This window comes from Coturnix japonica, chromosome 1 (genome assembly GCF_001577835.2).
Source record: "Coturnix japonica isolate 7356 chromosome 1, Coturnix japonica 2.1, whole genome shotgun sequence".
In the NCBI taxonomy this organism is placed as follows: domain Eukaryota; kingdom Metazoa; phylum Chordata; class Aves; order Galliformes; family Phasianidae; genus Coturnix; species Coturnix japonica.
In genome coordinates this window covers 156897007-156917995 of record NC_029516.1, presented here as the reverse complement: position 1 = coordinate 156917995, position 20989 = coordinate 156897007, and the positions used below count along the sequence as shown (strand labels likewise).

The 20989-nt window shown below is 46.1% G+C and overlaps 1 protein-coding gene across 7 annotated transcripts in view; it reads right to left on the bottom strand.

Annotated features, from left to right (window-relative positions):
• Positions 1-11339, bottom strand: part of SLC7A1 (solute carrier family 7 member 1) — a 36400-nt gene extending 25061 nt beyond the window's left edge. Inside the window, exons 1-3 of one of the 7 annotated variants that reach the window (XM_015852005.2) lie at positions 11100-11226; positions 9687-9805; positions 4881-4994 (exon numbers count right to left, since the gene is read on the bottom strand). Coding sequence is in view for 2 of the 7 variants with exons in the window: in XM_032442144.1 (XP_032298035.1) it covers positions 11257-11311 (55 nt within the window). In the remaining 5 variants the exon portion in view is untranslated. Of the gene's footprint in view, positions 1-4880; positions 4995-6787; positions 6914-9686; positions 9806-11099; positions 11233-11256 lie in introns of those variants that run through there. The other 6 variants (XM_015852004.2, XM_015852007.2, XM_032442145.1 and 3 more) reach the window with 6 other exon arrangements.
• Between the last annotated feature and the right edge of the window lie 9650 nt (positions 11340-20989).

The following is a 20989-nucleotide window of genomic DNA, read 5'->3' as shown; positions in this document are numbered from 1 at the left end:
TAAGAACTCTTCTACTAAGCAAAAGAGAAATCCCAAGCCTAACCCTGCTGCACGTGCAATGACCAGTGCCAGCACCCTACTCAGCCCTGTCCTACATATGCTTATGTCCATTCTGAAACACAAAGGAACCTTTGCTGCCATAAATAATCCTTCTTTATGGCAAAGTGGCATCTCACAAATGGTTTTATTTTTCCTCAGCATCCTTTTGGTCTTCAACAAAGGTCTCCCCATGTAGCTGTAAGATCACTACCACTAATCCACAGAACAAACAGCGTGTGCATATGCTACATTGGCACATACGGCCAACAATGTGGAATGGGCTTGGCCCTCTATGTTTACCCTAAACATAGGTCAGCTTCCTGAACAAGCACATGGTGATGACTTTTGATTCAAACACAGGTAAAAACTGCCTTTGGGAGCCCTTTCCAAAGGGCTGGCTTTGCTTCTTCCATCCCCAAGGTAGCACCATTCACAGAGAAGTCTGCTCAGAAAAAGAAGAGGTGGTAAACCCGTATTCCTACTGTTTCCACAAGCATTACAAATACTCTGGGATTTAAGATTTAACTGTAGAAGACCATTCCATACAAAGAGGTTATGTTGTAAAGGACCATATAGAATCATAGAATTACCCAGGTTGGAAAAGACCTTGAAGATCATCAAGTCCAACTGCAGCCCTGGTCAAAAGTCATCCTATTAACTGCACATCTTTCAAATGGCTTTACATCGTGCTGATGTATCATAACCAGGCAAGCCTTGTCTGCATGCTGTTCAATTGTTCCCCTCCCTGATTGAAGCCATTTTATTGTTCACACGTGCATGGGCGTATTTATCCACACATTGCAGAAGACTTACATCAGCACGTATACATGAACACACTGTTATATTTTTTGCCAATTCTGTCACTAAAAACAGCATCACTCATTCAAACAGCATTTGCTACGCAAACAAACTCATCCAGTTAGACCGCACGCTAAATAGAGATCTACAGCGCACACGCGTTGTGTGCAAAAACACAGTCTTAACCACCTGCCTAAAGACACGCTGCCTATAAAAAGGGGACTGTATGTTTTCCTTTTTTGAACACAGCTGTTTTAATGAGATGAGGAATGTGTTGCCTGGGAACCAGCCCTCTGCCACCCACAGCTGCAGACTAGGCAGGTTTCTGAAACATGTTTCAAATTGACTTGTGATTTTTGACCAAAATAAAAGTAGAGAGATTCCTACTCCAGAAATCCTAAGGGGGATGCTGTTATCTCCCAAAACTCAAGCTTCCAAAACTGGAGTTCAGTGCAGTCCATCCTTGTCCATAAAGCTTCAGCTGTGAGTATCAGCAAGGGTAACCCACAGTAAGCCGCTCCACAGGTTAAAAGGTCAGATAGATGTGAATATTCTCCTCTTTGGATGTTGTAGAAATACATCATCTATGAAGCTTAATTTGTGGTGATAAAGTATAATAACTTTCAAGCTGTGGGCACACTGAAGCACTGGGATAGGATACAAGGCAGATGCAGACTCCACACCTCAAGCATTTCAAGAACAAGTTTGAGAAATACCTCTTAATCTAGATAAAGATCCCGCGTCATAGACTTGGGTGCCGCTAGATAATATGCTTGCATTGGTAAGGCTAAGCCTTGACAACAAGTGCTCTTATCCCCAGGCTACCACGTTTCACTCCTACAGCTGTATCAGAACAACCATGCAGGTAACTGCTGCAAATAGGATCACTGAAACAAACCCAATTCCTTATATTCCCATTCAAAAATCAGGACCTCCTGTTTGTTGTTCTCCCGCATCACTCCACTGGTTTGATTTCCAGCCTCACAGTGAGCTGGAAGTGATAGGGCAGCAAGCGACTAGCACTTGAGGTGAAGGAAGACTGGGGATATCTTGGGTGCTCTCAGTGTGGTTCCTCTGGCAGCTTGGAAGAGCCCAGCCTGAGGACAGTAAGCTCTGGGATAACTCCCTCCATTTGTCATAATACCTGAGGGGATCTCCACTGATAATGAGACTCACCAAGTGAGAGCCCAAAAGAGATTGCCAGGGATTGACTGCCTGTAATCTGCCAGGGGCTCAGCCTTGACAAGAAGCAGGAAAACATCATGTGCTGGGAAACAATATTGAATAAGCAAGATTATGTCTTCTTAAACCCAAACAGAATGGAGACTGAGCTTTGCTTAGCCAAAGTGTATGGCCATGCCATTCAGCAAGCTTCAGGCACAGCCTTTAGACAGACCTTGGAAGTGAGTGGGAAATGTCCATGAAGAGATAAGGAAGGAAGCTAGATCAAGACAGAAGTTGGTTTGTTATTGAAATGGAAGCAGGGAAACAAAGAGTCCCAACATTGATGCAGAACAAACAGCATCCTGCACAGTGGGACACATCACAATGAGATGGACGGACAAGAGGCTTCCCCAGACACTTAGTTCCACCAGGAAGGGCAGAGTTGGGCAGGGATTTTCAGGTGTGGTCAAGAAGCTGACCAAAGTGGGTAAAGATTCATTGATTCTGCCACACAATTGCAACAGGAGGCAATGTCCCCCCAACCCCTCCCAGAGGGCATCCCATACACAGCAGCAAGGGTAGCCTGGATGGATGCCTTCAGTTTGGCCACCACTATCACACTAATGATCTGTGATCTTGGAAGCCTTTTCTAGACTCTGTGATTCTACTCATGTTGCCAACTCAGTTAAAAGCTTCCTCCATTACCATAACAAGCACTGACTCAGAGCAAAGGAATCATTTCCCCTACTGGACAAGCAGGGGCAGCAGTTGAAAAGGTGGAAGCACTTGAACTCTATTTAGAGGAAGTGCTTCATAATGAATTTTGGAGGAATTGTTCCTGTTGGCAAGAACTGCAGGATGTAAAAACCTTGGTACCTAAATGGTACATCCAACATACATCCAACCTTGGTACCACACCTCAACCTGGAAAAGGACAGGAACGGGAGAGCTACAACCCCCAGCAAGCACGTGAAGGCCCCTGCAGCAAAGCCTTTACAAATCATGGCAGGGGTAGGGCTTACTTCTACATCCCATAAAAAGGGTGGTTCAATTGCTGCTTTGCAATTAAAACAACACTCCTCCAGCTCTGCAGAAGCACTGCACCATGCTGCTAGCATAAGGGAGAGAGCTCAGCTTGCAGTGGAGAAAGTAAAGCAGAAATCACACATGGCAGAGCCCCAAGGTTCCCACTTACCAAGATTACTCATAGTCTGAAAAAAGATCTCCCCAGCAGAAAAAAAATGTTTGCTATCCCTGTGTAACCGTGTCTGTAAACGTCAGATTATGCTACGGAGCCCACTCATTCCACAAGGCTTATGCAACCTAAATAAAGAAATTGGAACACGTTCTCGTTAATCTAGGAGGTTGTTTGTTTTTTTTTTTCAATGACTTGGAGGTCTGTGTGCTGTAAGCCCTTGGGAATGGCCTCCAAGTCAGAGCTGTGGGTTCTAAACCTCGATGTGGTACTGCTGAACAGTGACTTAACACAGCACAATTGTAAAGGTCCTTTTTCTGAATAAAGTGAACTTCTCCTTAAGTAATTCAGCTGCATTCCAGTACACATTACAACCTTTCAAGTGGACATCTATGACTGTGCATCTAATTATACAGTGTTCCACGTGAATATGCTTTGCATCGTACCTTAAAGAAAATGACTGTGAAATGAACAAAAATGTTTGCATTTTAGACTCGGTGTTTCTGCATTCCTTTCCTAATCCAAGGGCTGGGAAGGGATTGGCTCCTTTCAGGCTCCACACATCAGTCAAGACAGGCACAAACAAGCATTTTACACACTCATCAGCAGGTTTGCGTGACTGTCTACTTTCCTCCAGCCAAGAGAATGCAGATGCTGCTGCTGCATGGCTGCAGTTTGAGGGATGGTTTTCAGTGACTGACTGTGAACACAGAGCTTCCCATCAGAGAGCACTCCAGAGAGAACTTCCCCTAAAAGGTGATACCCTGATGCACATCATAGCTGCTCACTTTGTAATTAAAGGCAAAATACTACAGCCTGATGGAGTCAGTAATTCACCTTAACCAGACCTGGGTCACTCAGAGCTGAAGAAGCCAGAACTGTACAGCTTGGCACAGCATGAGGAGCAGAGCATCCTGGAGGACAAAGCAGCTCAAAGCACAACAGAGCAGCAGCTCCTTCAGTTCTCAAAGACAATCAGTGCTGGGGTTGCCACAATGCTGTCACCCCTTTCCCCTTCCCCTTCCTCTCCCTGGGGCACAGCAAACAGACCACCGTGGCTGGGCAGGAAGGAGGATGCTGAGCACCAATGGTGTGACAGCATTTCCAGTATAACCATAATATGGCAATGCCCCAACTCCCTGTCAGATAATGACACATGCCTCACCAGGAACCGTTGTTTTGGGATGGGAATGTTGCTGGCATTTACAGGGCAGTTACAGAGAGCAGAGGTGCCAGGAAGACACCCATGTTCTGCTATGTCTAAACTGCAATGACAAGAGATCTGGGCAGTCGAGAGATGGAGCAGAGGAGCTAAAGCACAAGGCTGGGACACATCTGGGACTGCCCCAAGGTGACAGACCCCAACTTTACCTCAGCTGTTCCTCCCTGCAACTGGGCAGCAGCCACACACTCCTCCTCTGGCACCAAGTCATTCCCTCCCTGACTCCCCAGCCTGGTGAAGGCTGCTTCTGTGCTGGCTCCCACACTTGCAACACACTATTTAAGTTGCATCAGCTCCCCCATTTTCCTCCCCTCCCCATGCAGCTGCTCTCTACAATATTCCCAGCCATCAGGAGGGGATAGGGCTGCTAAAAGTAGATGAGCGGTGAGGAATGGCACACAGCTTGGCCCTTTCAGCAAACACTACGAGCAGTTGCCATGGCAGCCTTGCCCATGTACTTGCCTGCTTGCTGTTAAACTTCAATGTTTCACCAGTCGCTCATTTTCCTTCCAAGATTTGACCCAATACTGCACTGCAAGGGACAGAAAAATCCAGCATTCTATGGGACAGGAGCACCTGATTAATAAAAAAGAGGTATATGAGGTGGGATTATTGCTCTGACTGTGCGGGGGAAAAACTGCTTCCAAAGGCATTTGCAAATAATCCCACTGCAGACTTCACACCTCCTGAATGTTGATGGATTTACAACCAAATCTCCCTGAAAACTGCATTCATGGTATTCAGACCCAAAATAACAGAGCAGTCCAAGCAATGCAAGCATGATGTTGATGGCCTTGCAATCAGACCAAACTGCTGCTGTTTTCACACGGAGATAGCAGTTTTTATACATTTGATATATTCCACTTCCATAAATCTTATCAGAAAGGTGGTACAACGCTGATACAGAATTCCACTTCGCTGCAAGGTAGATGTTAAGTTTGTTTGCTTTTGGTAAACACTTTATTTTAGCTCGCTGCTCAGCTCTCCCCTGCTCCCTGAGGGCTGCGCTGCAGGAAAAAAGCAGGCAAAGTCAACACTTTTCTCTCACTGCTGCATCTCCATGGTTTAATATGCAGCAGAAGGGCAGGCCCTAATGGACTGAGCCTCCTCGGCCCTCCGAGGTTTGCTGCAAGAACCACTGCTTGCCAGCAGATAAGATACAGAGAATATTGGCAGATTTGGCTTAGCCATGAGGCTGCTGCAGAACAGAGCAGCCAGCTCCCAGGTGCTCATGCAGAAAAGCAGCATCCCGCAGTTGGTGTTACCCTCTTTGTGTTGCAATTTGGACCATACTCAGCCAGCTCTTAGAATCTGCACTTCTCCACAAAGGGGGTTTGCCCTGGTGCAAATGGAAACACAAGCCCATTTACAGATGAGATCAACTCCAAAGAGCAAAGAAAGACTTGCCATATATTTTCCATTCCATCAGCCTGGCAGCTTGATCAGCACGTAGACTGAAATCTGGCTTAGATTCTGATTTGATTGCGGTTGCCATCTGCATCTCCCTTCTCCACCAGCTTCACATACAGCCCGGCCTGCCTCAAAACCTCCTTCTCAACCCCTGAGATGGAAGCCCCCCTGTACCCAAGTCTGTGTATCCCCAGCAGACTCCCAACACAAACATTTTGGCTCTTTTCCCCCACCAGCATGGAAGGCAGCAACACAGATAACTGAAGTCACTTACAGCTCTATAGAAGGAAGTTGTATGTCTATCCTTAAAAATAATTGCGTTCCTATCAGTAAAAGGAGACTGTCTGGAGTAAATATGCACTTCCTCTCATTGTGAAAAAAGAGACTTATCAGCAGTATGCTCATACACTTTCAAAAGCTCGTTGTATATTTTCATATTATCACTCTGACATCAAAGGAAATCACTCTTAATTATGTTTACAGAGATGGGGGTTATGCAGAGAGGCCTAGATATGACAGTCTGAGAGGTGTTGCATTATACATTTCAATGAACTGCTTCTAGCACATACAGTGCCATGTCTCCCCAATCCCACATGTCACATCTCAAACCAGAAGCTTTGAACTATAATAAAGTCTGCTGCAGCTGCCAGGCTCTTGAAATGACAGCAGGAAGGAAAGGAACTGCTGGCTGTAAATATTCTGCTTAGTTTCACTGCACTGGGACTTGGGAAAAAAATATGGGTCATTTTAAAGCAAAATAAGTATCAAACAAATAATGATCAGCATCTTCCTCCCAAGGGTCTCAACAGCAGCATGGAAAGCAAAGAGATGGTGTTGTGTGTTTGCTGGTGCTATGCACCACACAGCTCTGCCCTCCAGATACTTCCTTCTAAGAAGGAAGCAGCTCTAACACCTGTGCAGGCTTCTCTAGAGCAACACAGTGCAGCTTTAGCACTTACACAAGTTCCCTTGGGGATATCCTTGCATTTCTTCACATGCCATCCAGGTTATGAGGGACTGTTATCCCAACTAGCATCAGGCAGCTCCAAGAAGGTGTCTGGGTTAGGGTACCATCTCATGACTCCCTGTAATCAACAGGCAGAGAAAGGCACCTCTGGGTGTAAGCATATGCCACTTGAGGTGAGACGAGAAGCCTTATTCAGCTCCTCCAGGGCTCAGATTAACAGGCAGCTATGGAAACTCCAACAGCCCTCGAGACAAGAATTTGAATATAGAGACATCAGGAACAAAAACAAGGAATGATTGTTCTTGTAAGGAAATAACAGCAGTGTTCCTCAGAACTAAGAGAGGGTTTTGAACAAAGCTTCAGATGTCAGGATTGTGCGATATTGATCTAACCCTTCAGAGCAAAGCACAAATATTTTGCTTCTGCTTTTCTCCACTTGCATCTCATATTCTCACTGCTTGTGTTGGAGCTTTCCTGAACTGAACAGATACTAGAGGCCAAATGCTCATCCTAATCTGAGACATTCATCAGAGACAAATCTCACTGAAGCTCATTCTTCAAATCCCAACAGGAGCTCAAATACCCACTGGTTTCCCTTCCAATTTGTGGCACCTCCACCCTAAGCCATTGCTGAGCTCTGGATGTAGCCTCTTCTCCGTGCTCACAACATTTTGCTCCTCTCTTTTCACTCTTGCATCAGATCACAGAGCCTGGAAGGTCCTGCTTACTGCACGAGTGGATGTACAACAGTACAGCATCTTTGCACTGCACAACTATATCAGCTAAATTCAGGTAGGGAATCTTTGCCACCTGAATGCCCATAAGCAGCCAGCAATGGTGGGCTCCTCAGCAGGTGCAAATGCAGCAGAGATGATGTGCATATAACACTCGGCCCTTCTCACCTCTATTAAAATGCCTGGCAACGTAAGACAGTTAAGCTCGCATACAGCCAGGAATAACATGAGTCAGGGCACACACCACTATTTAGTTTGAGAATATGTTCTCATGTAACAGCACAGCTTCCAGGGATAAATAAATGATCCGGTACAAGGGATTTTAACCAACCTGCATAAATCAGTACTAGGGACAAACCCAGCTACATAGAAAACCCATTGTTCAATTTCTTCTTATTAAGAACCTCTATGTGGTTTATCGCAAGCTTTTAGGAGGGAATGACTACCAAAAAGTCACTAAATATCCAGAATAGCACAGTTTTCTCCGTAAATAAGGCTAGCAATTAATTGACATGAAAATCCCAGCCACCAGCACTCCCAAAAATCCACAAACCACAGGCAACAGCAGAGAAACCTGCATCCAAGTTAGGGTTGGTCAATGGTATAGATGTTGACCTCCACGTGCTGTTCGACCAAGAGATTCAGGTATGTCTGTTCTGTATGTCCAAGCAGGCAGTGATATTGCAGCAACAGCACTAAAATGGGAGCGTTCAAATACCAGGATAAACTCACCCATAGTGTAAACAGCCACAGCTCTTCCCAGCAGCACTGAGGAACCCGAGAATCTCAGAAGTTCATTGAGATAAACATTCAGACATTTACTGCGCTGACATTTGCATGGGAGCTGATCCTTTTATAGTCAGTGGAAAGCAGCTCTCAGGTCGCAATTCATTTGGGCTCAGATGAATCATGCTGCAGGAATACCCACTTCTCCAGATGTACCATACTGGGAGATGGAGTTGGTAATCTTGGATGTAAAAGGCAGATCTGGCCAGACAGATGCTACCTTCATCATAGTGGGGTACCTCAGCTGGGCTGGTATTTACTTGAGTTGCCCCCAGTCGACTCAGTGCTGAAAAACTGGCCTAGATCTCTGCACCCCCCAGCCTCTCTGTTCTGCCACTCAGTACAACCAGCTTCCCATGCACATGTTTAAGTTGGCAGGACATCACAACTCATCCTCCAGGAGTGGGAAAGCAGCTCTACCACATCCCAGTCTGCTCCGCTGGCAACACCATAGCTTGGCCAATACAATTCTACCAGGGTTAAGCTGGCATCCACAGAGCACATCAGCAGCCAAAGTGAATCACCCTCTCTTCCTCCTGCCCCAAAATGAATGCAACTCACTATTGGACATCCCAAATATGGGCCAAGAGAAGAGAACAAAAGGTGTCGTTTTCTGCTCCCTGAATGCTTGGATACAACTGGAAGTGATGGTTCTGAGAGGCTGCATAGAAGCAATAACTGTAACGTGATCTCTGCCCTAATCCACCTGCACCGTACTTCTTCCGTATCTGAAAGGAAATACAGAACACCACTCCTTTTTGCTCTTACTCCTGCAAAGGCCGGACTCACCAGCTGCACCCAGCACCAGCTGGATTGGCACATATCAGCTCTCACACATCACATAACTTAAAGCAGAGCCACAGAGCTTCGGTGCAGCACCACACTGAGGTGAGTCCAACCTGAGATGTGTTACTAGACTGACACCGGAAAATGGAAGAATAAAATAGAGGGAGTGGCAAAGGTTTCAACAAAAGCACAGCTCCAAGCTGATAACGCTAATACCTGGCTAGATTAGAGCAAGAGTAACGTGCAAACTAAGGAGTACAATGCAAACATGTAATAACGCATTCTGACCCACATTCGCAACTGAATTGCTTTCAATTAGAAGCCTAGCTGGTGTCAGCTTCCTTTACAGCCCACCCAAAACCAGGAGTGCCTTCTGAATGTCTTCTCATTGATGGGCATGAGCCTACAAGCAGCCAGGCTCAAACATATCCCAGTGGAACAGTATGAATCAAGGACTGTACACCCAGTATTCATCCTGCTTAGGAAACAGGATTGCTTTGGAGCCAGCCTGATGAAGGCACTCAAGCAGTGGTGCACAGTAGAAGGTCTGTTTCCTTCTAATCACTCAAAATGCAAGATACTCACAAGCAAAGCAGGTTCTGAAGCACTGCAGCAATCAGAGGGCTCCTTTGCATCAGACTCAGCATTTGCAGCTATGCAGCCCACGCAATTACAGCTCCTTCTCCTTTTGCATTTTATCCTGTCTAAAAAGACATTGAGGCTGACTGCTGAAGGCAATGAAAGTCCACAGAGTATTTGGCAAGAATAGAAAGTTTCTGCCTGTTCTCCCCGAGTGGGAGGCAGGTGTTGAACACACTAACGCTGCTGGGAAGCTGGGTGTGTGTGTGTGTGTGTGTGCGCGAGTAGCCACGTGTCAGACATTTCACAATGCAGACACATGGTGAGAACTGAAAACCAAAGTGAAAAAAGCTTCGCTGTTACAGAGTTCAAACACGCTACTGTCAGAGCAGGATTCACCTCTTTTGCTTTACTCTTTCTGCATGCTGCATCTTGCTCAAGGAAAACCAGCACGGTGATGCCCAAGCCTCAATGGCAGAGTCAGCAGTTACTGTTTAGCTTGCAGAAAAGAAGCTCCAAGTGGGCCTCGCTGCAGCCTTCCAGTAATTGAGGGGAGCTTATAAATAGGAAGGAGACTAACATCTTAGAAGGGCAAATAGCGACAGGATGGTGGGGAATGGTTATAAACTAAAAGATGAGAGAGTTAGTTTAGATGGTGAATTTCTTCCCTCAGAGGGCAGTGAGGAAGGGAGCTGTGGGTGTCCCATCCCTGCAGGCACTCAAGGCCAGGCCGGATGGGACCCTGGGTGGCCTGAGCTGCTGGGAGGTGTCCCTGCCCATGGCAGGAGTCAGGGCTGGGTGGGCCGTGAGCTCCTTTCCACCCTAAGCCATTCTATGACAAAAAGAAGAAATCCATCAGCCAAGCCAGCTGCCCATGAAACGCTGACAGATGAATGGAAACCAGCCCCTTTCCTAACCACAGATGAGAACCAGCAGCAGGGCAGGCTGAAGACCAACAGACAGCAGGACCTCGTGGGGCGTGCTAGGAACAGGCACCTGGATTTTCTGTCAATTCTCAGCCCCTTCTGAAGCTTAAAAACAGACAGCGGAGCACAGAGCGGCTGGAGCGCTCCTGTGCATGGTACGGCCACCCAACAAGCGGCCGGGCTCCCTCCTCCTCACCGCTGGGGCCTTCAACTCCCAGCACAGCACGTCCCCGCCTCGCTACTCCCGTAGGGCACAGGGCCGAGCCGGGACACGCGTGTGTGATCTGTGAGCTCCCCAGCCCCGCTCGGGGGGCTCGGAGGGAGGCAGGCCGCCGGGCAGCCCCTACCGCAACCCGCGACCCCCAGTATTGCATCATGCAAAATGGATTCCACGCGTAGCCCGCACCGCCCGGCCCGAGCCCCGGCCCCATCCCCATCTCCATCTCCATCTCCTCCCGCAGCCAGGGCAGCCCCACTCCGGCCCCGCACTCACCCCCGGCCCCACGCCGGATTCGGGCTCACACGTCAGGCGTCCCGCACAGCCATAGCAGCGCCCGCTCCGAACCAACGCTTTACAGCTCCGGATCGGGCTCGAGCTCCGCCCCCGCCCCGCGATGAATGGGAGGCTCGGCCCTCCCAGCCCGCCGTACCTCCCTGGGTCGTTATGGAAGCGCTGGGAAGGTGTTTGTGGGGGGTGTCCGGCATCAGGTCGGGCTCAAGTGCTGGGATCACACCGGTAGTCTTTGCAGATGGCGGCCGCCCTTGTGGCTGGCCTGGGCCGCGATGAGTGAAGAGAGGTTGGGCCACATGTAAGATATATAATATCATTCATGCATGTAAATAACAAAACTACTTTTGTTTCTGTCATTTTTTATTGAAATGTTTTAAAAAAGCAACGGAAACATGGAAAGAGTGGGATATGTGGCCTTGTTTTTGTGACATTCACCTATCAGTGACAGTACCTATCAGTACTCAGGATGCTCAGGGCCCCATCCAACCTGGCTTTACACACCTCCAAGAATAGGGTCATCCACAACCGCTCTGGGCAACCTGTCCTAGTGCCTCACCACTCAACTGATCATTTTTGTGTCCCTCCTCTGGACCCTCTACTAAAGCTCAACACCTTTCCCGTGCTGAGGGCACAGGACTTTCAATGAATTCTTCTCCCAGTCTCTAAACATATCTGGGATTACCCTGATTTGCACCATCATGGAGCCATTAACCACAACGCTCCAGATGTGACTTTCCAACCAATTCCTTATCCACCAAATAGTCCACCCTTCAAATCCATCTCTTACCAATTTAGAGATAAGAGTGTGGTGGGGGACCATGCCAAAGGCTAATTTGACCAGTGTACCTGTAGAATTCCTTCTGGCTGTTTTTAATATTCCTTTCAAATTTCAGTTCCATCTGTGCCCTGGCTTTCCTAATCCCATCTCTGCATATCCAGCATCATCCCTGTGTTTTTCTCAAGTGACATTTCCACTGCCTGTACATGCACTTCTTTTCCCTCAGTTTTACCAGTAGGTCTGTGCCAAGTCATGCTGGTTTCCTCATTCCTTGACCTGCTTTCCTATTCTGAGCAATGGAGAGATCTTGCTCTCTCAGAAAGGCATCCTTTACTCCACTCCTTTACCTCTTAAGGACAGCCTCCCAGGGGATCTGATCCAGCAATTCATTCAACAGACTGAAGTTCACTCTCCTGAAATTACAGAATCACAGAATCACAGAATGACCCAGGTTGGAAGGGACCTCAAGGATCATGTAGTCCCACCCCCCCTGCCTGGCAGGGCCACCAAACATACACATTTACTAGATCAGGTTGCCCAGGGCCCGTCCAACCTGGTCTTGAACACCTCCAAGGACGGGGCATCCACAACCTCCCTGGGCAGCCTGTTCAGGGTCCTGACTCCACTGTTTGCCAGGCCCACATTCCTCAAGATCATGAACTCAATGAAGGTGTGGTCGCTGCAGGCTGGGCTGTTTCCAGTCTTGAAATCCTTTAATGATCTCCTCTGCACTGGTGAGCATCAGGTCCAGCAACACACTTGTCAGTCTGTCCAATATCTGAACCAGAAAGGTATCATCGATGTACTCCAGGAGTCTCCTGGATAGCAACAGTGTCCCCTTAATCAGATGGCCTGTAGTAGACCCCAGCTCCATATCTTTTCAACACCTTCCCAAGTGACATGAAATCTTTTTTTAATATATATTTTGTAATTTTCTGATTGCAGCTTCGTGTGACCCAGCTTCAAAGATCAGGAGAGGATAATCTGGTTGTATCATACCCAGTATCCTCTTTGTGATGTCCCAAATGCCGACCCCTGGCAGGTAGCAAACCACTTTAGAGAGGTCACCTGGGCATCAAATGGGTACGTCGGTGCTTCTCAGCAAAGAGTCTCCAATTACTAAGATCCTTTGCTTCTTTTCAGGCATTTAGACCTTCCTAATGTGGTCGCTCCTTTCTGGTTCTGAGCCTCTACGCACACCTTCTTTTCTCTCCCACACCAGAGCTTGAAATCTCCTGGTCAGTAGGACTTCAGGAGCAAGGGAGAGGCTTCTCCTTTTGCCCCATGCAGAGACAAAGTTTCAACCTCCTTCACCCTGCACGTGTTTACTCTCTGTCAGGTGGGAAGCCTGCTTATCTTCCTCCCCTGGTTGGGCCCCAAGACAGGGTAGTCTGTCTACCCACACCACCCCATGAGACCAGGCATCAGCCTCTCAGACTGCTGAATAACTCTCAGCCTGGCAACTTCCTCTCACAGCCTGTTCAGCTGCTCAGAAAGATCATCAAGTTGGGCACACCTGCACCCACAACACCCCTCACCTACCTCAGTCCCTTGTGTGATCTCCAGATTCCAGAGCTTCCCATGGCTGAAGGTCTGGGCAGCCCCCTTGTTCCTCAGAAGGTTCATCTGGGTGCATACGTCAGCCCAAAAAGGCTCTGGGCCCCTATCTGTGTTTTCTGCCCCAGCTTGCCTGCCATGCTGGGTGGTCAACCATTCCCATGCAGCCCCAGATTAAAATTATCACTAAAAAATCATGTAATCATGTTAAAAGCTTATGTTTTTGTGGGGTGACATTACTGGCTGTCCTGGGCTGTGTGCAGCTTGCAGGCTACAGGTTGGACACGTCTGATCTAGACCGATGTGCTGGTCCTGAGGGTTGTCCAAACAGACCTGTCAGGAAACTAGGATAAAGCAAACACATTAAGATACTTCCTTAGATCACTCTTTTGATCTCCAGTAATTCCAACTGAGAAAGAAATTATATCTTTGTATATAGTACATATAATACCCTTGATGTCCTTCATTTCCATTACGTTCTCCACATTCCCTTGATCCCTTGCAAAATGTTAGCATTTACAACATCCTGTGAGATACAGTTCCACTGTGTTGCCACACATAGCTTCAAATACAACATTTTGTTTCCTTTGAACCTGCTACTTGCTAGTTTTCCTCTTCCTGCCCTGGCAAAGACAGCGGACAACTGATCGCTGTATCTTTGCTGGCTTTTATATGCCTTTCTCACATATATCTCTATCGTAGATCTTTCTTTCTAATCTGGAAAGTCATGACTTGATCATCCTCTTTACAGAAGATGCTTCATGCCAGTGCCCTCCTTGAACTTCCTAGTCTCATTATGAGGAAGCTGCCCGAAGTACACCAGGTGACTCAAACCCTACAAAGACCTGAACGCATCTCAACTACGCACACAACAGTCCCTACTTGTACCACCCTCCAAGATGGCATGTCTACACATGCAATAGTTGCCCTGGGCCATAGCAGTGCCAGGCATCACTAATAGTGTGGTATTCACTTCATCTATACTTGTGAGTTGATCCGGGGAACATTAATGGAACTTGGTCATAGAATCATAGAATCACCAAGTTTGAAAAGGCACCTGTTTGTAATATGCAGTGTAAGTCAAATGAACCTTGATGATCTTTTTATCTCTCTTCCTTCTCTTGCTTAGCTGTGAGGGTGATTTTCCCCTTTCCAAGTTAGCGATAACCTTTGGCAAATAAAATCACTGAAAAATAATTACAAATGGATATTTCCCTTTCACTGAGAGGACTGTCTTTCCTGCCATGCCCAGAGTGATACTCTCATGCTTTCTGGTTTATTCCATTCCTTTCTTCTCTGCTTGGGCACTGATGAATTTAGCATTAGTTCAGCGACCCAGGAATAAAAGGAAGCACATCAAACAAAGGCGATTCAATAGGAGCTATAGATTCAATAGACCAAGAGGTCAGCTTTGAGTTGGACAGTGAATTTTACAGTCTCATCAGCCAGATTTTATTCCTGCAGTGTTGAAAACAAGATATGCCACTTAGTAAGATCATAGAATCATAGAATCGTAGAATTCACCAGGTTGGAAAAGACCTTGAAGATCATCAAGTCCAACCGCAGCCTAACCAGAACCCTAACTCTAAAAACCCTCCACTAAATCATATCCCTGAGCACCACATACAAACAGCTTTTAAACACAACCAGGGATGGCGATTCAACCACCTCCCTGGGGAGCCTATTCCAGTACCTAACTACCCTTTCTGTAAAGAAATTCTTTCTAATATCCAGGATGCAAGTTCTGTAGAAGTTCTTCCTAATATCCAAGATGGCAAGAAACGACCTTTATGCATTTTCATAGTTTTACGGCAAATCCAAAGGGACATCTCGGAATGCACTTGGACAAAGCTGTGGGGGGTGGTGATACAACATGAGGCTTTTTGAACTCATTTGCAGCCAATTTATATGAAGCCACCACCCTCAATCCCACCCTTTTCTCTGTAATCTTTTCCTAAAATAACCAAAGCCAACATCCTGTTGCTGCTTTGGGTCAGACCCATTCTTAACAAAATTGTTCTTTCACTTGCTTGGACTACTCTCATTCATCTTCTCTCTCACTCTCTTTCCCTCCCCCTCCCCCCCATTAGGATTTAATGGGTGTAGCGGATTTCCTTCATATTCTTGTGTTTGTTTGTGGGGAAGCGGGCCATGATTTTATTGGAAACTGTTAGTATAACTCATGTGATTTGTGCTCTCTAAAAGTGCTGGAGATGAAAAAGTCCTTTGTAGTTTCTGCTCTTGAAACATCATTGTTTCAGGCAAAGTCGTTCCGCAGTTTCCAAGCTGTGAAATGATATCACTGACAGGCAAAGCATTGAAAAGGGTACCCCCAGACATGCCAAAGGATACCAAGAGATGCTAGGATGATTTGCACAGTGTCTGTGACATACATATGCTGTCCTTTATTTTACATTCATAGAGACATTGAGGAATAGGCTGGATTGGAATAGACTTCCCATGTGCTACAAAACACTTGGTTCAATTTATAGCTATAATAGTAAGCTATGCAGCTATATAGTTCTACCATGGTTACTTGTATGACTGTTGACATTCTCTGAGTCATGTTGCACTTATCACATCTCACACACAGCAAGAAACTCCAGCTAATCACCTGCTGGATCCCATTCTTCTGTCACTGAGTCTCTCAGTATCTCATTCATTTGCAGGACAGGACCAGATAGTTTTTCCCTTGCACCATGTACAGCTGCCCCAAGGCAGAAGAACCCTCACAGTCCATTGCACACTTTCCACACCTCTCTTGTCACACTGCTCTTCTGTGTGATGGAGAGCAGGACACCTGAGAATGGCCGTGTAACATCTGCTGGGAACGTGCCATAACTGTGATTTATAGGTCAGTGGACAGCACATTCATTTTAACACCTGAAGAGACACTCCCTGCCTCCACTGAACCGAGCATAAAGTATCCATTCAAGTGTTTCTCAACCTAAATTTGCAAGTTATATTTGAGGATTCATCCATTCTGCTCAGCTGGGCATTTATCCTCCTCCAAGTTGGCAGAAACCTTCTTCCCTCATGTCTTGGAAAGAATTAAATTCTATAATATATTTTCCTAAGCAAATAAGCAAGCAAGTATAACTCACAATTTATTTGATTCACAGGGAACAAAAAGATATACAAATCTTTTGGTTTTGCTTTCTTTTGTAAAGAATAGTAAAGCCAGGCAAAATACATCCCTAACTTCAGCTTCAGTGACAAAACGTTTCTCCAGTGAGGTTCAGCCCTATGGTTCTAAATATTGGTTGAATCGATCTGTTTTTTGGTTGTTTTGCTGTTGTTGTTTGTTTGTTTTTGTGCTAAATGCATTAAGAGAAATAACAAAATAAAACTGGTCCCAAGGTGAATCTTGTAGGAACTCCATTAGTATCTTCTAGGTTGGAAGTCCTCTTCCAACACGGTAAATGCCATCTTCCTCTTACTAGTTCCTTGCTGCTTCTTACCTCCTGTACCACTTAGTTCACATACTAACCCTCTCTTCAGTCCAACCAGTTTCCAAGACAGCACTATATCGCTTTCTTAACTGAAGTCCAAGTAGATTAGAAAAGCTGCATTTTTCTTGCCAATAAAGTTATTTCCTTTAATCAAATACACCACATGGTCTCCTTCTGAAAACTTATTTGCCTCTACATTCCAGTTTTCATTTAAAACCACACCTTCGTATAGTTTTTCAGTCATGTGTGTCTTAATATCTTCTCTACTGATAAAATCTGATTCCCAACCCATCTCCCATCCCCTGCTACTCATCCAGTTGTGTTTTGCAACCTCTAATTTAAACTATCTTTAACAGAAATCTTTCCTTCCAGATTTTCTGTTACGTGCTCAGATCTTCTCACAGTTCTGGGATGCAGACGATCTGTATTTCAGCTGATGTGCATCGGAATCAGTGGGTTGTGTTCTAACAGTTTCATCATAAATCGAGGAGGAGCATTCCTGCTCCTAATAACAAGACCTTCTCAATACCCTCGCTGCAAACATCGGCAGCTTAAGACAAAATCTAAAGAAGCACTAGACAGGATAACAAGCAATTTTGTTTAAGGCTTCTGAATTCAATGAGAGCAGTGTTCCAAGTGCTCCTTCAAAGCGGAGGCTGATTAGCTCAGATGCCATCTGATGGTATGGTCCCACCTTCCTATGAGTACTCAAGACCTAGTTACACCTGGTGCAGTCAGAGAACAAGCACAAGCATGAACAAGTGAATTCAGAGCACATTAACTTGAGAAGGGCCAAAGGTGAAGTTATATTCAAGAAGCCCAGAGTAGAAATGGCCTCGAGTTGCACCAGGGCAAGTTTAGGTTGGATATTTGGAAGAACTTCTTTACAGAAAGAGTAGTTAAGTACTGGAATAGGCTGCCCAGGGAGGTGGTTGAATCACCATCCCTGGTTGTGTGTAGGTGCCGTTTGGATGTGGTGCTCAGGGATATGATTTAGTGTAGGGTTTTTAGAGTTAGGGTTCTGGTTAGGCTGCAGTTGGACTTGATGATCTTCAAGGTCTTTTCCAACCTGGGTAATTCTATGATTCTATGATTCTATGTAGTTATGAACGGCCCCTATCAGTACTTTACTGAGGTCAGCCGAGATACTCTCAGAAACATCTCCATTATTAAGGTCGTCCTAACCTCAGGAGGTGTATCACCAATTAAAACTGTGCTCTGTTCTCTGTCCTGCACATCACGGCTTTTATCCACACAAAAACACCCTCTTCTCCCAAACAAGTCAAAAACAAGATCTCAGTAGGAAGAGCAGCCCCATGTTATCCCACAGACTGTGCTCACCATACATTGCTGGGCAGAGGGCTGCTGTCCTGCACAAACAGTACTTGGATCAGGAACTAGTAAACATGGACTTGGGCTGTGACCATGTTTCATGTACAAAGATAAGATTAGTCAGGGAGGGAGACACTTTGTTATAGACTTAGTTCCAGACAAGACAGAGTTTGGAACAGATCTCTTCAGAATGTCCTTGGGTGCAGCTGAAGCACTGTACAGGTTGTGGTAGATTCCAATCCTGGGAACATTGCTTTCATTTACTAGACAAAGGACTTAAAGCATCTTCCTCAGCACTGTGAGTTTTGTTCCCAGGGCCGAATTAACATCCTGCCATAAGAGCCTTGCATACCCTCTTGGATCTCCTCGCCCTTGATCTCAATGTGATCCAAATACCGTGTTTGATCTCAGCCTCCCACTCTGTACAAAGCAGCCCCATTTCCTCCTTCCTTTTTTATTTGGTTTTTATTTATACAGTTACCAAAGCTCTCAGCATTATCTTTACAGATCTTTTCAAGGCCCAACACAGCTTGACTTTTGGCACTTGTTGCTGAATTGAAGTTTTCTGACCCTAAAGATTCAGTGGCCGAGGCCGATTGATCCCTTTATCCGTTCCCATGTACTGTTTACACCTAGTATCCTTCCGTAGGCAGTCTTTCATCCAGGTAACACAAGAGAACTTCCTCATTAGGTTTTTTTCCCCCTTGTTTAGCATGTAAATTCCAGAAAGATTTTCTGCCACTGATGTATTGTCCTTATGCTCCTCCATGTTTAACTATCTCCTATAAAAGCCTGGTACAAAATTTTATGCTGTAACCAGGTTTTCTATTAAATATTAACTAAGAGTAAAACCACACCCAAGATAACTCCTCTTGCTTGTGGGGATTAGCAAGTGTGGTACTACATCCTTCATTCTTGGGTTTGCTGCTGGAACTCTTGTATACTGACAGTAATATTCATTCCTGAGATTAAAGATAGATTAGAGGACTGGATCTTTATAATAAAAGGCCTCTAACACCATCCTGTTTTTCTACTTTATCATCCTTTCTTGAATGATTTTGACTCAACTTATTCTATTTTCTTCCCGCTGTGTCTCAGTTTTCTTTATTATCTGTCCTAAGGACAGGGTAAGTGTGACAGGTAGGGAATGCTATGCTTCCAGGGCATGGCTAAATAGGATCCAGTTGCTGAGTTTCAGCAAGAGATGACTGACAGAATCACAGAGTCATCAAGGTTGTAAAAGACCTTGAAGATCACCCAGCCCAACCAGCAGCCCATCCCCACCATGCTCACCATGTTCCTCTGTGCCACATCCACATGGTTCTCGAGCACCTCCAGTGATGCTGACTGCATCACCTCCCGATTTCCTCCATTAAACAAGGCTGCACCTGCAGCTTCACAGTGATTTCTGAGTCAAGTCTGCCGTTCATCATAGCCCATCACAAACCCTGATGGATCTCAGAAGTGGTAAGACAACCAAAGCTCATCCCTTGCTCCAAAAGTAATGCCTCCCGATGATATCCAAACGATCAGAGCCACAAAGAACCGTCCTGCGGCGCCCCCGTGCGGCCCAGCTCGGCCCGGCCCGGCCCGCTGCTCCGGGCGTCCCGCTGCCCTCCAGCCCGGGACCTTCGGTGGGAACCTCAATCTGTGTTTTTAACACCGTATTAAAACCCGTGAATCTGGAGGTCTTCATTTCTTTCCACGCTCCCTCGCCAAATTCTGGAATTTCCCACTGGGATGATGGAGAAACCTATTAAATTCCTAACAAAACCCCTACGAAATCCCACTTGTTAAGATAAAGCAAAGAGAAAACCTCAAACTCTGCAGCCGTTGAGGTCTTGCTTTCTTTAGAGGTGGCGGTTTTGTTTCTCAACCAGAAACTATGTCACATGCATGAAGCAACACAGTAAACATAGAAGGGGAAAACCGTTGCCACCCAAAAGCTGTACCCTGGTGAAACCGGGTGTTTAGGTTGTTTTAATAACATGTAAATAATTTAGAAAGCATTAGTGGGGCTCATGTTGTCTCCCTAGTTTTGGCCGTGTCGACTTCTAAGCAGAAAGACCCATAGGATCACAGAATGGCTGAGTTGGAAGGGACCCTTAAAGGCCATCTGCTCCAACCCCCCTGCAATGAGCAGGGACACCTACAGCCCCACCAGGTGCTCAGAGCCCCATCCAGCCTGGTCTCAAGTGTCTCCAGTGATGGGGCATCCACCACCTCTCTGGGCAACCTGTGCCACTGCCTCACCACCCTTATGGTACAAAACAATTTAAATCTCCTTGCTTTTAGTTTAACCTCTCTTCTGCAGCCTCAAGACACTCTGGGCATTCTTAGTCATTTACTTTCCACTTCTAGGTTTGTACACAGCTCTTGGATTCAGTCCTCTGACACGTCATGGCAGTTTGTTAATGGTTTTTTCCAGTTACTGTGTTCAGTCTTTGTGCTGCCCAGAAACTCCCCAGCCTTTCCCTCCCATCCTCAGTGTTTAATACTTTCCTCCAGAGCACATGACCATCCTGCTGTCTCTCAATAAACAGCAGAGGCTGTCAGAACACCGCTCCTGCATCAGCCCTTTACTCTGGGATGCTTGATGTCTCTAAAATGCAGAGACTTAGGGCTCACTCTCTCCACCTTTCCCCATTGCTTTTCCTTTCTTGTGTTCTGGCAGAAGGAAATTCAGGCCAAAGATACATGGTCAGTCTGATTCTACCACTCTTTTAGAAGTCAAAGCAGCATTATGTGAATAC